The 17,337-nt window shown below is 40.7% G+C and overlaps 1 protein-coding gene across 1 annotated transcript in view; it reads left to right on the plus strand.

Moving 5' to 3' along the window:
* Positions 1-467: 467 nt before the first annotated feature.
* LOC112248670 (electrogenic sodium bicarbonate cotransporter 4-like) overlaps positions 468-17,337 on the plus strand; it is a 54,404-nt gene continuing 37,534 nt past the window's right edge. Inside the window, exon 1 of the mRNA XM_024417891.2 lies at positions 468-702. Coding sequence (XP_024273659.1) covers positions 558-702 — 145 coding nt within the window. The 5' untranslated portion in view covers positions 468-557. The remainder of the gene's footprint in view (positions 703-17,337) is intronic.

The raw sequence follows: 17,337 nt of genomic DNA on the forward strand, positions 1-17,337 counted from the left end.
AAAGATCATGTGCAGAAGAAGAGTGGTCTTTTACAGTATGCAAATCATTAACAACAATGAATGCATTTGATTTGTCATTCATTATGTAAGTGAGTGGCTTTTTCATTAGAGAAACATACACGAACACTGTATCATCATTTATTCATTGTTTGTTTCAATGACTGAACATTCATGGAAATGTTCCTTTGTGTACCAGGGGTTAATGAATAATGTGATGGGACTCAGTTATTATGTGTTGGTTGTTGCTTGGCTTTTCTAGGTATTGTACTGTACAACTATTATCAGGCCTTGCTTGATGGATTTTTAATGATGTTCTGTTTCATGTTTTGCAGTACATTTCCCTCGATGACATGTTAATGTACTTTAATACCGGTTCTTTCCAGACCATTAGTCCAACTGCATTGGTGTCCCAGTACCCAACTTTGTTGTTAAACTTAACTTTGGATTACCGTTTGTCCACAGACCAGCAGAACATCTACATCGGTGTCCCGGTGCCTCGTGGGTACAGACGGAAGCGCCGGCGAAGACGTTCTGCAGGGGGCCATGAGGCGGGGAACATGGAGAGGGGGGACAGTCACTATGACCAGCACAAACAGCATGACCACGAGCATGATGACAGGGACAGATACAGAGACATAGACATTGAGGAGGGACTCCTGGAACAACACGACATTCAAGTCCCTCAAGACATCAACCGCACAGGTAAGTCATGGTCTGCATCCCAAATGGCAACCCTATTTGCTATGTAGTGCACTTATTTTTTTATCAGGTCCACAATCACATTACACTTCAGTGCCTATGCACCATAACAACCAATGGTCAGAGGTGATTTTAGCATGTAAATCTTGGTGGGGCAAACTCAACTGTTTTATTATCATACATGCAAGCAAAGCCACAACACAACACTAAACAATACATGAATTGCACCATAACGGTAACAAACGGTGCCCAAAAACTGTTAGGGCCTACATAATGCTGTCCCAAAAGCAGAGCTTTCTTTTCAGCACCACGGAGTGAATCCTTACCACCGCCACACCCGACTATCGGCGGAGCCTTGTCTGGCAGCGAAACTGTTCATTCAGCCTCATTTAGTGCCTTTCTAAAAAACGTGGCAGAAGTCATGCTGGATTGACAGCATTACCAATGTATTCAACCTTTTCTGGCCCATGGTGTTGCATGTGAATGTTTATCCTTTTAAGTTTGGAAAAGAGACCCTTAAACCCAGACTTGGACCACACACCCTCTTCACTGAATAGCAGGCTAGTGATGGCTTTGTAACACTTGCAGTTAACCACTGATTCGTTCCAAACCACTCATTGTTGAATTTGTGATTTTCAACTTGTGTAATGTTTATGTCCAATAGCCAATGAGCACCGATACTTTTTATCTCTAATTTATCTTCATATGACAACGATTGCAAGGATTTGGCAGTAGATTGTCGACTTGATTCATGATAATGACTGTTTGTCTATCTTGCTATCTAAGATTTTGAAAGTATGATGTTGACATGATCAGTCTAATCACAGCTACGGTATATATAATGTGATTTGATGTCATTTTGTCTGTGGCCAATGACCTTGAGCCTTCTTGGATGGGCACTTCTAATGTAAATCTATGGCAGCACCCAAGGGGTTTGAATTTTCGAGCTCTCCCTGTAGATTTTGCGGTGACGTAGTGTCCCCATGAGTGACAGAACACTGAGCCAATCACGGCGCAACTAGAGAACAGTACCAACCGCTACGCTCTGTATTTTCCGCTGGCTGGCCCACCACCACAGAGAAACACTAAGCAAAGCTGAAACACTTGAATTTTGGAGCTGCATTACTCTAGAAAGCAAATAAAGAGACCATGTTTGCCCCACCTGTCCTGAACGACGGGTCGTCATTGACAATGATGTATACTGTATGTATGGGCAATTCCATGGTTATGCTGAAACTCAGATTTTTCACTTACAATGTATACCAAACTATTTTTGGGGGATTAAAAGCAAATCATAAGTCTATGCACAATGACTAATTTTAACAATTTACACTGAACATTTGACAAAAACACATTTATTGGAAGAACTGTGCAGATGCAAAGTTAGTGAAGTGGATTTACACCCGGCAACGGAATTATGGTAACGCAATTTCATCATGTGTCCCTGATCTGTACTACACAGAAATGCATAATTAAAGATATGAATATCATTCTCTTCATGGTTATGTAACAGTTCTCTTGTGGTGAAGGAGAGGCGGACCAAAACACAGCGTGGTGGTTATTCATGTTCCTTTAATTAAGACGCTATACATGAATAAACTAACGAAAACAATAAACGTGAGAACTCAAAACAGCCCTATCTGGCGCAAAACACAAAGACAGGAACAATCACCCACAAACACACAGTGAAACCCAGGCTACCTAAATATGGTTCCCAATCAGAGACAATGACTAACACCTGCCTCTGATTGAGAACCATATCAGGCCAGACATAGAAATAGACAAACTAGACATGTAACATAGAATGCCCACTCAGCTCACCCTGACCAACCAAAACATAGAAACATACAAAGCAAACTATGGTCAGGGTGTGACAGGTTATGTATCCTAAATAGATAGGCACACAAAAATGTATGAATATGCATTATCCTCCTTTGCATATTTGTGTATTATTCTACACAATGGCTATTATTTTAATGAGCTCTGGCCTCAAACAAGACTCAATTTGGTTGGTCTGGACCGGACCAAATCTGAACCAATCATAGACGTGTATGTTTCACAAGTTTGGACATCAACGTACAGCACAGTAAGGCTCAGTAAAGTACAGCATAGAACAGTATAATAGAGTTCAGTTCAGTACAGTAGAGTAGACTACAGTACAGTACACTAAATTAGAGTTCAGTGCAATACAGTAGTACAGTAGAGTATAGTTCAGTACAGTAAAGTACAGTGCAGTAGAGTACAGTACAATAGAGTACACTCTAGTGTGCTCTACTGTGTACAGTACTGAACTCTACAGTACTGTACTATACTCTACTTTTCTTTACTGTACTGAACTCTACAGTACTGAATAGGACACATATTCGACCTTGGTTCTGTGTGCACCTTGAACCCAAATGAATACACACACACACACACACAAACACAAACATATATACATACATACATACATACATACATACATACATACATACATACATACATACATAGATACATACATACATACATACATACATACATACATACATACATACATACATACATACATACATACATACATACATACATACATACATACATACATACATACATACATAACCAGTCAAAAGTTTGGACACACCTACAGTTGAAGTCGGAAGTTTACATACACCTAAGCCAAATACATTTAAACTCAGTTTTTCAATTCCTGACATTTAATCAGAGTAAAAATTCCCTGTCTTAGGTCAGTTAAGATCACCACTTTATTTTAAGAATGTGAAATGTCAGAATAATAGTAGAGAGAATGATTTATTTCAGCTTTTCTTTCTTTCATCACGTTCCCAGTGGGTCAGAAGTTTACATACAAATCAAATCAAAGTTTATTTGACACGTGCGCCGAATACAACAGGTGTAGACCTTACAGTGAAATGCTTACTTACAGGCTCTAACCAATAGTGTGAAAAAAAGGTGTTTTGTGTGTGTGTGTGTGTGTGTGTGTGTGTGTGTGTGTGTGTGTGTGTGTGTGTGTGTGTGTGTGTGTGTGTGTGTGTGTGTGTGTGTGTGTGTGTGTGTGTGTGTGTGTGTAGGTAAGTAAAGAAATAAAACAACAGAAAAAAGACATTTGAAAATAACAGTAACAAGGCTATATCCAGATAACGGTCATTCAGGCTTATTAAGGTAGTATGTACATGTAGGTATGGCTAAAGTGACTATGCATATATGATAAACAGAGAGTAGCAGCAGCTTAAAAGAGGGGTTGAGGGGGAGCACACAATGCAAATAGTCTGGGTAACCATTTGGTTACCAGTTCAGGAGTCTTATGGCTTGGGGGTAAAAACTGTTGAGAAGCTTTTTTGTCCTAGACTTGGCACTCCGGTACCGCTTGCCATGCGGTAGTAGAGTGAACAGTGTATGACTGGGGGGGCTGGGGTCTTTGACAATGTTTAGGGCCTTTCTCTGACACCGCCTGGTGTAGAGGTCCTGGATGGCAGGCAGCTTAGCCCCAGTGATGTACTGGGCTGTACGCACTACCCTCTGAAGTGCCTTGGAGTCAGAGGGTGAGCAATTGCCGTACTAGGCAGTGATGCAACCGGTCAGGATGCTCTCGATGTTGCAGCTGTAGAACCTTTGAGGATCTCAGGACCCATGCCAAATCTTTTTAGTTTCATGAGGGGGAATAGGCTTTGTCGTGCCCTCTTCATGACTGTCTTGGTGTGTTTGGACAATTCTAGTTTGTTGTTGATGTGGACACCAAGGGACTTGAAGCTCTCAACCTACTCCACTACAGCCCCTTCGATGAGAATGGGGGCGTACTCGGTGGTCCTTTTCCTGTAGTCCACAATCTTCTCCTTAGTCTTGGTTACGTTGAGGGATAGGTTGTTATTCTGGCACCACCCGGCCAGGTCTCTGACCTCCTCCCTATGGGCTGTTTCGTTGTTGTCGGTGATCAGGCCTACCACTGTCGTGTCATCTGCAAACGTAATGATGGTGTTGGAGTCGTGCCTGGCCATGCAGTCGTGGGTTAACAGGGAGTACAGGAGGGGACTGAGCACGCACCCCTGGGGAGCTCCCGTGTTGAGGATCAGCGTGGCAGATGTGTTGCTACTTACCCTCACCACCTGGGGAGGGCCTGTCAGGAAGTCCAGGATCCAGTTGCAGAGGGAGGTGTTTAGTCCCAGGTTTCTTAGCTTAGTGATGAGCTTTGAGGGTACTATGGTGTTGAACGCAGAGCTGTAGTCAATGAATAGCATTCTCACATAGGTGTTCCTTTTGTCCAGGTGGGAAAGGGAAGTGTGGAGTGCAGTAGAGATTGCATCATCTGTAGATCTGTTTGGGCAGTATGCAAATTGGAGTGGGTCTAGGGTTTCTGGGATAATGGTGTTGATGTGAGCCATTACCAGCCTTTCAAAGCACTTGATGGCTACGGAGCCTTTGTGTTCTTGGGCACAGGGAAATGGTGGTCTGCTTGAAACATGTTGGTATTACAGACTCAATCAGGGACATGTTGAAAATGTCAGTGAAGACACCTGCCAGTTGTTCAGCACATGCCCGGAGCACACGTCCTGGTAATTTGTCTGGCTCCGCAGCCTTGTGTATGTTGACCTGTTAAAAGGTCTTACTCACGTCGGCTACGGAGAGCGTGATCACACAGTCGTCCAGAACAGCTGATGCTCTCATGCAGGCCTCAGTGTTGCTTTCCTCGAAGTGAGCTTTGAAGTGATTTAGCTTGTCTCGTAGGCTCGTCTGATTGGGCAGCTCACAGCTGTGCTTCCCTTTGTAGTCTGTAATAGTTTGCAATCCCTGCCACATCCGACTAGCATCGGAGCCGGTGTAGTATGATTCAATCTTAGCCCTGTATTGACGCTTTGCCTGTTTGATGGTTTGTCGCAGGGCATAGCGGGATATCTTGTAAGCTTCCGAGTTAGAGTCCCACACCTTGAAAGCAGCAACTCTACCCTTTAGCTCAGTGCAAATATTGCCTCTAATCCATGGCTTCTGGTTGGGGTAAGGAACGTACAGTCACTGTGGGGACGATGTCCTCGATGCACTTATTGATAAAGCCAGTGACTGATGAAGTGTATTCCTCAATGTCATCGGAAGAATCACGGAACGTTCCAGTCTGTGATAGCAAAACAGTCCTGTAGTTTAGCATCTGCTTCATCTGACTACTTTCTTATTGCCCGAGTCACTGGTGCTTCCTGCTTTAATTTTTGCTTGTAAGCAGGAATCAGGAGGATGGAGTTGTGGTTGGATTTACCAAATGCAGGGCGAGGGAGAGCTTTGTACGCGTCTCAGTGTGTGGAGTAAAGGTGGTCCAGAGTTTTTTTCCCTCGGGTTGCACATTTAACATGTTGATAGAGATTTGGTAGAACTGATTTAAGTTTCCCTGCATTAAAGTCTCCGGATAAGAGCGCCGCCTCTGGGTGAGTGGTTTCCTGTTTGCTTATTTCCTTATACAGCTGACTGAGTGCGGTCTTAGTGCCAGCATCTGTTTGTGGTGGTAAATAAACAGCCACGAAAAGTATAGCTGAGAACTCTCTAGGCAAGTAGTGTGGCCTGCAATTTATCACAATATACTCTACTTCAGGCGAGCAAAATCTAGAGACTTCCTTAGATTTCGTGCACCAGCTGTTGTTTACAAATATGCACAGACAACCCTCCCTTTGTCTTACCGGAGTGTGTTTTTCTATCCTGCCGGATCAGCATATATCCCGCTTTCTGAATATCCATGTCGTCATTCAGCCACGATTCCGTGAAACATAGGATATTACATTTTTTTGGTAGGATATTCGTGATCGTACCTAGTCTAATTTATTGTCCAATGATTGTACGTTGGCGAGTAATATTGACGGTAACGGCAGCTTTCCTACTCGCCTTCTGCCGGTCCTGACGAGGCATCTGGACCTTCGTCCTCTGTACCTGCGTTGCTTCCACTTGCGAATACCTGTGATGTCAGCCCTGCCGGGTGTTTGGAGAATATCATGTGAGTCTTGCTTCTTGTTGAAAAAATCTTTATCTAATCCGAGGTGAGTGATCGCTGTTCTGATATCCAGAAGCTCTATTCTGCCGTAAGATACAGTTGCAGAAACATTATGTAAAAAATAAGTTACAAATAACGCCAAAAACACATAATAGCCCAATTGGTTGGGCGCCTGTAAAACTGCTGCCATTTCTTCCGGCACCATTTTTTAACACTCAATTAGAATTTGGTAGCGTTGCCTATAAATTGTTTTGAGTAGCCTTCCACAAGCTTCCCACAATAAGTTGGGTGAATTTTGGCCCATTCATCCTGACAGAGCTGGTGCAACTGAGTCAGGTTTGTAGGCCTCCTTGCTCGCACACACTTTTTCAGTTCTGCCCACACATTTTCTATAGGATTGAGATCAGGGCTTTGTGATGGCCACTCCAATGCCTTGACTTTGTTGTCCTTAAGCCATTTTGCCACAACTTTGGAAGTATGCTTGGGGTCATTGTCCATTTGGAAGACCCATTTGCAACCTAGCTTTAACTTCCTGACTGACGTCTTGAGATGTTGCTTCAATATATCTACGTAATTTTCCATCCTGATGATGCCATCTATTTTGTGAGGTGCACCAGTCCCTCCTGCAGCAAAGCAACCCCACAACATGATGCTGCCACCCCCGTGCTACACGGTTGGGATGGTGTTCTTCGGCTTGCAAACCTCCCCCTTTTCCTCCAAACATAACGATGGTCATTACGGCCAAACAGTTCTATTTTTGCTTCATCAGACCACAGGACTTTTCTCCAAAAAGTACGATCTTTGTCCCCATGTGTAGTTGCAAACTGTAGTTTTGCTTTTTTTATGGCGGTTTTGGAGCCGTAGTTTCTTCCTTGCTGAGGGCCTTTCAGGTTATATCAATATAGGACTCGTTTTGCTGTGGATATAGATACTTTTGTGCCTGTTTCCTCCAGCATTTTCACAGCATTTGCACTTTTCGCACCAAAGTACATTCATCTCTAGGAGACAGAATGCGTCTCCTTCCTGAGCGGTATGATGGCTGTGTGGTCCCATGGTGTTTATACTTGCATACTATTGTTTGTATAGATTAACGTGGTACCTTCAGGCATTTGGAAATTGCTCCCAAGGATGAACCAGACTTGTGGAGGTCTACAATTGTATTTATTTTTCTTGGCTGATTTCTTTTGATTTTCCAATGATGTCAAGCAAAGAGGCACTGAGTTTGAAGGTATGCCTTGAAATACATCCACAGGTACACCTCCAATTGACTCAAATTATGTCAATTAGCCTATCAGAAGCTTCTCAAGCCATGACATAATTTTCTGGAATTGTCCAAACTATTTAAAGGCACAGTCAACTTAGTGTATGTAAACATCTGACCAACTGGAAGTGTGATTCAGTGAAATAATCTGTCTGTTAACAATTGTTGGGAAAATGACTTGTGTCATGCACAAAATAGATGTCCTAACCGACTTGCCAAAATGATAGTTTGTTAACAAGACATTTTTGGAGTGGTTGAAAAACAAGTTTTAATGACTCCAACCTAAGTGCGTATGTAAACTTCCGACTTCAACTTACTCAATCAAGGGCTTTTCTTTATTTTTACTATTTTCTACATGTAGAATAATAGTGAAGACATCAAAACTATTAAACAACACGTATGGAATCATGTAGTAACCAAAGAGTGTTAAATAAATCTAAATATATTTTATATTTGAGATTCTTCAAAGTAGCCTCCCTTTGCCTTGATGACAGCTTTGCACACTCTTGGCATTCTCTTAACCAGCTTCATGAGGTAGTCACCTGGAATGCATTTCAATTATCAGGTGTACCTTGTTAAAACATTAATTTGTGGAATTTCTTTCCATCTTAATGCGTTTGAGGTAATCAGTTAGGGGTGGTATACAGAAGATATCCCCATTTGGTAAAATACCAAGTCCATATTTTGGCAAGAACAGCTCAAATAAGCAAAGAGAAACGACAGTCCATCATTACTTTAAGAGATGAAGGTCAGTCAATCCGGAAAATTACCAGAACTTTTAAAGTTCCTTCAAGTGCAGTTTCAAAAATCATCAAGCGCAATGGTGAAACTGGCTCTCATGAGAACCGCAACAGGAAAGGAAGACCCAGAGATACCTCTGCTGCAGAGGATAAGTTCATTAGAGTTAACTGCAATTCAGATTGCAGCCCAAATAAATGCTTCACAAAGTTCAAGTAACAGACACATCTCAACATCAACTGTTCAGAGGAGACTGTGTGAATCAGGCATTCATGGTTGAATTGCTGCAAAGAAACCACTACTAAAGGACACGAGCAATTGACATTAGTAGGGGTCCAACCGCTATGTCTTCGTGAGACGCAAAGTAGGTGAACAGATGTTCTCCGCATGTGTTTGTTTTTTTACCTTTATTTTACTAGGCAAGTCAGTTAAGAACAAATTCTTAGAACGACAGATATGTACCTTGTCAGCTCGGGGATTCGAACTTGCAACCTTTCGGTTACTAGTCCAACACTCTAACCACTAGGCTACCCTGCCGCCCCTGTTTAAAAAACAGGGGCGGCTCCCACCGTGAAGCATGGAAGAGGAGGTGTGATTGTGTGGGGATGCTTTGCTGGTGACACTGTCAGTGATTTATTTACAAATCAAGCCATAAGTGTGCCAGCATGGCTACCACAGCATTCTGCAGCAATACGCCATCCCATCTGGTTTGCGTTTAGTGGGACTATCATTTGTTTTTAACAGGGCAATTACCCAAAACACACCACCAGACTGTGTAAAAGTTATTTGACCAAGGAGAGTGATGGAGTGCTGCATCAGATGTCCAAACCTCCACAATCACCCATTTGAGATGGTTTGGGATGAGTTGAACCGCAGAGTGAAGCAAACGAGTGCTCAGCATATGTGGGAACTCCTTCAAGACTGTTGGAAAAGCATTCATAATGAAGCTGGTTGAGAGAATGCCAAGTGTGTACAAAGCTGTCATCAAGGCAAAGGGTGGAGACTTTGAAGAATCTCAAATATATTTTGATTTGTTAACACGTTTTTTGGTTACTACATGATTCCATATGTGTTATTTCATAGTTTTAATGTCTTCACTATTATTCTACAATGAAACTTTTGACTGGCACTGTATGTAAAGTGAATTAAACACTAGGCCTATAGGCTATGTCTACACTGCATTGTATGCTTTGAGTAAATCTGAGATGAAAAACATTGTAGGCTATTCCGTTAAAATAAACTAGAACCTATGAACACGTTGTGATAAAAATTTAAATCTTAATTGGCACATTTCAAACTATCCTTTTGTGAAGCGCAGCAAGCGATCTAGTTCTGTATGATGACGAGTGATGGGGTTGATAAACCGGAATTGGAGGATCCTCTATCATCATTTAAATCTTCAGTTTGGGAAACAGTAGCAGCCAAAATGGATTGAACTTAGGTAATCAACTAAATGTTTTGAATTTATTAGAACATGATAAGATGATAGGACATGAATGAACAACATGCATAAATTCTTTGTATTTTCTTCTACTTTCTGAAGAGGCAACAGCGCGGGATTGACCCATCTGTGTTTGATTGTTCTACTGCCACTACAGTGCATTTGGAAAGTATTCAGACCCCTTGACTTTTTCCACATTTTGTTATGTTACAGCCTTATACTAAAATGGATTAAATAAAACGTTTTCCTCATCAATCTACACACAATACCCCATAATTGCAAAGAGAAAACAGGTTTTTAGAAATGTTTGCAAATGTATTGAAAATACTAAAGTATTTATAAGTATTCCGACCCTTTCCTATGAGACTGGAAATTGAGATCAGGTGCATCTTGTTTCCATTTATCATCCTTGAGATGTTTCTACAACTTGATTGGAGTCCACCTGTGGTAAATTCAATTGATTGGACATGACTTGCAAAGTCACACACACGTATGTAAGGTCCCACAGTTGCCAGTGCATGTCAGAGCAAAAAAACAAGCCATGAGGTTGAAGGAATTGTCCATAGAGCTCAGAGACAGGATTGTGTCAAGGCACAGATCTGGGGAAGGGTACTAAAACATTTCTGCAGCATTGAAGGTCCCCAAGAACACAGTGGCCCCAATCATTCTTAAATGGAAGAAGTTTGAAACCACCAAGACTAGAGCTGTCTTCCCGGCCAAACTGAGCAATCAGGGGAGAAGGACCTTGGTCAGGGAGGTGACCAAGAAACTGATGGTCACTAACAGAGCTCCAGAGTTCCTCTATGGAGATGGGAGAACCTTTCAGAGGGACAACCATCTCTGCAGCACTCCACCAATCAGTTATTTATGGTAGAGTGATCAGACGGAAGCCATCCCTCTGTAAAAGGCACATGACATCCTGCTTGGAGTTTGCCAAAAGACATCTAAAGACTCCCAGACCATGAGAAACAAGATTCTCTGGTCTGATGAAACCAAAATTGAACTCTTTGGCCTGAATGCCAAGCCTCACGTGTGGAGGAAATCTTGCACCATCCCTACAGTGAAGTATCATGCTGTGGGTATGTTTTTCAGTGGCAGGGACTGGGAGACTAGTCAGGATCGAGGGAAAGATGAACGGAGCAAAGTACAGAGAGATCCTTGATGAAAACCTGCTCCAGAGCACTCAGGACCTCAGACTGTGGGCGAAGGTTCACCTTCCAACAAGAGAATGACCGTAAGCACACAGCCAAGACAATGCAGGAGTGGCTTTGGGACAAGTCTCTGAATGTTCTTGATTGGCCCAGCCAGAGCCCGGACTTGAACACTATCAAACATCTCTGGAGAGAACTGAAAATAGCTGTACAGCAACGCTCCCTATCCAACTTGACAAAGCTTGAGAGGATCTGCAGAGAAGAATGGGAGAAAGTCCCCAAATACAGGTTTGCCAAGCTTGTAGCTTCATACCCAAGAAAACGCGAGGCTGTAATCGCTGCCAAAGGTGCTTCATAAAGTACTGAGTAAAGGGTCTTAATACTTGTGTAAATGTAATATTTCATTTCTAAAATCCTGTTTTTGTTTTGTCATTATGGGGTATTGTGTGTAGGTTGATGAGGGAAATCCATTTTAGAATAAGGCTGTAACGTAAGAAAATTTGGAAAAAGTCAAGGGGTCTGAATACTTTCCAAAATGCCCTGTATGTATCCATTAGCAATGATGCTCATGACAACGCCTTCTGGTAGATGAAAGGCTTTCCCAAAAACCTTCTAAATTATATGTTAACTACAAAGTAGTCTATGCATACCTGGCTGAATGGTATCATTATTATTTACATCAATCCAGTGGTGATTTGTTCAGCAAGCTCTGCAAATCACATGTGTGCTTCAGAAACATCACTAACCAAGCAAGGCTCTTGCTGGTAGCACCTAAATTAAAAGGTATCTACACCCATAAATCTACATTTCTGAGATTCTTCCCAGACCTAAAAATGTCTCCTGATGTGGTTTAATCATTGTTGTGGACTTAGAACCTCCAAAATAGTTGTTTTTCTTTTTTTAAGTGTGATTTTGAGACTGAAAACCTGAAAAACAGGAAAAATCTGAAACATCGAAAACCAAAATGGAGAAAACGGAATAACGCAAAAAATACAAACTATTTTATTGGAACCTACATCATATGGCTCAAGATCTATTCCTGGGTTAGTTTTACTTCTTTTGCCAAAACAAAAATGAACTACAATAACTGTTGGCATTTCATTTTCCCACTGTATCGAAACCGAACAGTAACCCCCAAAAACCACAATACGTACTGAACTTTCGGTTTGGTTAACGGTTACACCCCTAGTACTGAACCAACTTTACTGTACTGTACTCTTCTGTGATGTGCTATGCTGTACTGTACTATACTCTACTTTTCTTTATTGTATTCTATTTTACTGTCCTGTACTGCACAGTATGGTACTATACTGTGCTGTCGAAACTTGTGAACCCAACTGTGGTTTGTGACTACTATGATTTTCCATTGTAGCCAATGCAATTGCAACAATTCCATTCCCAATTTTTGGGGGAAATCCTTTTACCAATTTGTTTTAATAACTTAATAGTTCATAAACACAATTTAAATCAGTAAAAACACTAACTAATTGATACGTCTACCTTTACTTGGTACTTCTGTGAACTTTCATTATCCTTCTTTCTCATGAAGGAGAGAAATCAGAAAATATCAGAAAGATATGTGGGTTTCTGGTAACGGAATTTTAAGGCACACGGAAATGTTTGTTAAACTTACAGAAGGCAGAAAATGTAAGACCCCCTTTCCATCTGTTTGACCAGAAATCAAAGCCTTTGTTAATTTCTCATTTTTAGGATAGAAAATAAGATTTATGTGTGCCTTAATTTCTCAAAAATATAGACTATTAGCATTTTCATTTGACACCCAATTTGACATGCTCCTATGAACTTCACGTTGGTGCTCTTGGGTATTTTTACATGGAAATGTCTGTATGTCTAATCACACATTACATCACAGGCAAGTCATGATCACATCAAACACATGGTTTCCATTTGTTTGATACCATTGCATTCACTCCACAAATGAGTCACATCACACTTCAGTGATGCTGAGTGCATCATAACAACGCTAGCCAGCTGTTATCTCCCTTGAGAAAACTGCAAATGTTGTCTTGTTTGGGGGAGTGGATATGTGACTCTAACAGTAACCAAAATAGAGAGACTAAAATATAAAATAAATCAGGTGGAGTTGGAATTGCATCCCTTACCCAGAACACTCAGCTTGTTGAATGGAATTGAGGATGTTTTCACTATGTGAGGATGTACACATTGCTCAATGTGGTGTAATTGAGTTCACTGCAGCACAATAGCTTGAATACACAGTTGTTATTTTCAGTCAGCTTGTTAGCTGATTTAAGAGGGAACCTACACAGCTGCAATCTTAGCAGAGGGCTATTATACATACAATAATTATAGGAACAGTAAGTTTGAATATTTGAGAGAGTAAATACAAAGACCTTCAGGACAATAAAGTGTTAGGAGATTACATTTTATTTAACTAGGCAAGACAGTTAAGAACAAATTCTTATTTACAATAATGGCCTTGAAACAGTGGGTTCAGGGACAGAAACAGATTTTTACCTTATCAGCTCAGGGATTCGATTTAGCAACTTTTTGGTTACTGGCCCAACGCTGTAACCACTACGCTACCTGCCACCCCTCAATAAAAGCTTAGAAACCTTAAATAAAGAAAATTAAAAATAATTTTGATGTAAACCAATCTCTCTTGTGTGAATTAAACTACTATTTTATATTATTTACATGTTTTTTTATTTAACTAGGCAAGTTAGTTAAGAACAAATTCTTATTTACAATGATGGCCTACCAAAAGGCAAAAGGCCTCCTGCGGGGACGGGGGTTGGGATTAAAAATGTAATTAAATTAAAATATAGGACAAAACACACATCACGACAAGAGAGAAAACACAACACTACATAAAGAGAGACCTAAGACAACAACATAGCATGGCAGCAACACATGACAACACAGCATGGTAGGAATAAAACATGACAACAACATGATAGCAACACAACATGGCAGCAGCACAACATAATAGCAGCACAAAACAGGGTACCAACATTATTGGGCACAGACAACAGCACAAAGGGCAAGAAGGTAGAGACCCCCATACACCACACAAAGCAGCCAGACACTGTGTTTGTAAACTGTTTGTGTCTACAAGTTTCTTAGAGTTGCTTACAGTTGGTTAGGGTTTTTCAAAGTAACATATGAAATTAAGTTGACTTTGATGTACCAAAGTAGCCTACTTTGTTCTGCATATTAATCGTACCTAACCACTTTGTTAAATGAGCCATCTAACTTCTCAACCTTGTCCAATGCAAGTGGATAGAGAACAGAGCACACATCCAGGAACTCTATACCAGGCGGTGTCAGAAGAAGGCCCTAAAAATTGTCTAAGACTCCAGCCACCTAAGTGACTGTTCTCTCTGCTACCGCATGGCAAGTGTTACTGATGCACCAAATCTGGGACCAACAGGACACTGAACAGCTTCTAGCCCCAATCCATAAGACTGCTAAATGGTTTGTTAAATAGTTAACCAAATAGCGACCCAGACTATCTGCATTGACCCTTTTCACTAACTTTTATGACTCATCACATAAGTTGCTGCTAATGTTTTTCATTTATCCTGCTACCGAGTCACTCTATCCCTAGTTATATGTATATATCAGTGGCGGTTGGTGCCGTTTAAGACATATATATTTTTTCATGAGCATGGCCTTATTTCTACTACAGCATATTGGACTGTCATTCATATTCCATTCACCCAGCTCAATGTAACATCAATAGGTTTAGGCTACTACATGATTCTTGAATTTTCCCGATACCCATCAAGAGGTTGCTATACAATCTAGCATATGAATGAAAGTTTACAAGTCGAGTGAAATTTGAGTAATCAAGGTGACAGATTCAATACTGCATTGCACAATCTTGCCTGCATCTAGCTGATCTAGGGTCTGTCTAACCTGTTCAAATTAGATTTTCAATTGGACAAATTCAGGTATGTTTATCCCCGTTTCGTTCAGTTTGCTTCCGTTTAAGAAACATTTTTCAACAGAATCGGCAGAATGAATACACCCCTGATCACACGCAAACACAGTTGACTTTCACAGCAGCCACATACATGTACATACAACATGATCCCTTTAATTGTTATAGAATTCCTTCTGATATCTACATGCTCTCCTCCTCTCTTCTTTCCCTTCACTTGTGGACTTCAGTGCACAACACCTCAGCTGTCAGTGACCAGGTGAAAAAAACCTTTCCAAGCCAAACCTTCATATCATAATCGTTAACCGCTACACACAGCCTACGTTGTCACCATATTAGCTAACATCATCGTCAACATAGCTACTAGAACTAACACATTAGTAAACCCGTTACAATCATGCAGTACAGTCAGCATGCAGTTTAGCAGTTACACCGGCGGGACCCGGAAGCAATAAATGTGGATAGGTAAAATAAAAAGGAGCAGACATTGAATATCCCTTTGAGCATGGTGAAGTTATTAATTACACTTTGGATGGTGTATCAATACACCCAATCACTACAAAGATACAGGAATCCCTCCTAACTAATTTGCCAGAGAGGAAGGAAACTGATCAGGGATTTCACCATGAGGCCAATGGTGATTTTAAAACAGTTACAGAGTTTCTTGGCTGTGCTAGGAGAAAACTGAGGATAGATCATCAACATTGAAGTTACACCATGCCCAAACCGGATGTGCGTGCGTGTGTGTGCGGTACTGTGCGCAAATTGATTTTGTCCCCCCCAAACCAAACGCGATCACGACACGCAGGTTAAAATATCATAACAAACTCTGAACCAATTAGATTTATTTGGGGACAGGTCGAAAAGCATGAAACATTTATGGCAATTTATCTAGCTTGCTGTTGCTAGCTAATTTGACCTGGAATATACACATTGAGTTGTTATTTTACCTGAAATGTATAAGGTCCTCTACTCCGATAATTAATCCACACATAAAATATTAAACCGAATCGTTTCTAGTCATCTCTCCTCCTTCCAGTCTTCTTCTGCTTTGGACTTTATATGGCAATTGGCAACTAACTTTCATAATAAGGTGTATTACCATAACCGACTTCAGTTCATCTTTCAATTGCCCACGTGGGTATAACCAATGAGGAGATGGCAGGACTTGCAGCTCGTTCTAACCTAAATGACAGAATGAAAAAAAGGAAGCCTGTGCAGAATAAAAAATATTCCAAAACATGCATCCTGTTTGCAATAATGCATTAAAGTAAAATGCAAAAAATGTTGCAAAGAAATGAACTTTATGTCCTGAATACAAAGTGTTGCAACACATCACTTGAGTACCACTCTTAATATTTTCAAGCATGCTGGTGGCTGCATCATGTTGTGGGTATGTTTGTCATCGGCAAGGACTAGGGAGTTTTTTGGGGATAAAAAGTAAGGGAATAGAGCTAAGTACAAGATAAATCCTAGAGGAAAACCTGGTTCAGTCTTTTTTCCAACAGACACTGTGAGACAAATTCACCTTTCAACAGGACAACAACCTAAAACAGAAAGCCAAATATACACGGGAGTTGCTTACCAAGACGACATTGAATGTTCCTGAGTAGGGTTGTAGGGGGTCATGAAATTTTGTCAGCTGTCATGCAAAAGTCTGCCAGTCTCACGGTAATTGATTGTTAGTTAACATAAACAAGTTTAGCATCTCCAGGCCTCCAGTGCGCCTTTTGAATATCTACATTTTTAAAAAGTCCAATAAATTAATTTATCTCAATAAATCCATCATTAATTTTAGTCAGGTCTAAAGATATATTATTATATGAAGAAAATATATTTCAGAAGAACAGAATATGAGTTGGCCTATTGTATGTTATCTGGTTATGCTCTATGCCATAGGCTGTAGGCTTGTTCATTTAGCTGACAATACAGTGCTTTGCAAAATAATTCACCCCCCTTGGCATTTTTCTTATTTTGTTGCATTACAACCTGGGATTAAAATGTATTTTTATTTGGAATTCATGTGATGTACATATACAAAATAGTCCAAATTTGTAAAGTGAAATGAAAATAAAAAACTTGTTTCAAAAAAAATCTAAAAAATAAACAACGGAAAAGTGGTGGGTGCATATGTATTCACCCCCTTTGCTATGAAGCCCCTAA

This window comes from Oncorhynchus tshawytscha, linkage group LG04 (assembly GCF_018296145.1).
Source record: "Oncorhynchus tshawytscha isolate Ot180627B linkage group LG04, Otsh_v2.0, whole genome shotgun sequence".
Taxonomy (NCBI): domain Eukaryota; kingdom Metazoa; phylum Chordata; class Actinopteri; order Salmoniformes; family Salmonidae; genus Oncorhynchus; species Oncorhynchus tshawytscha.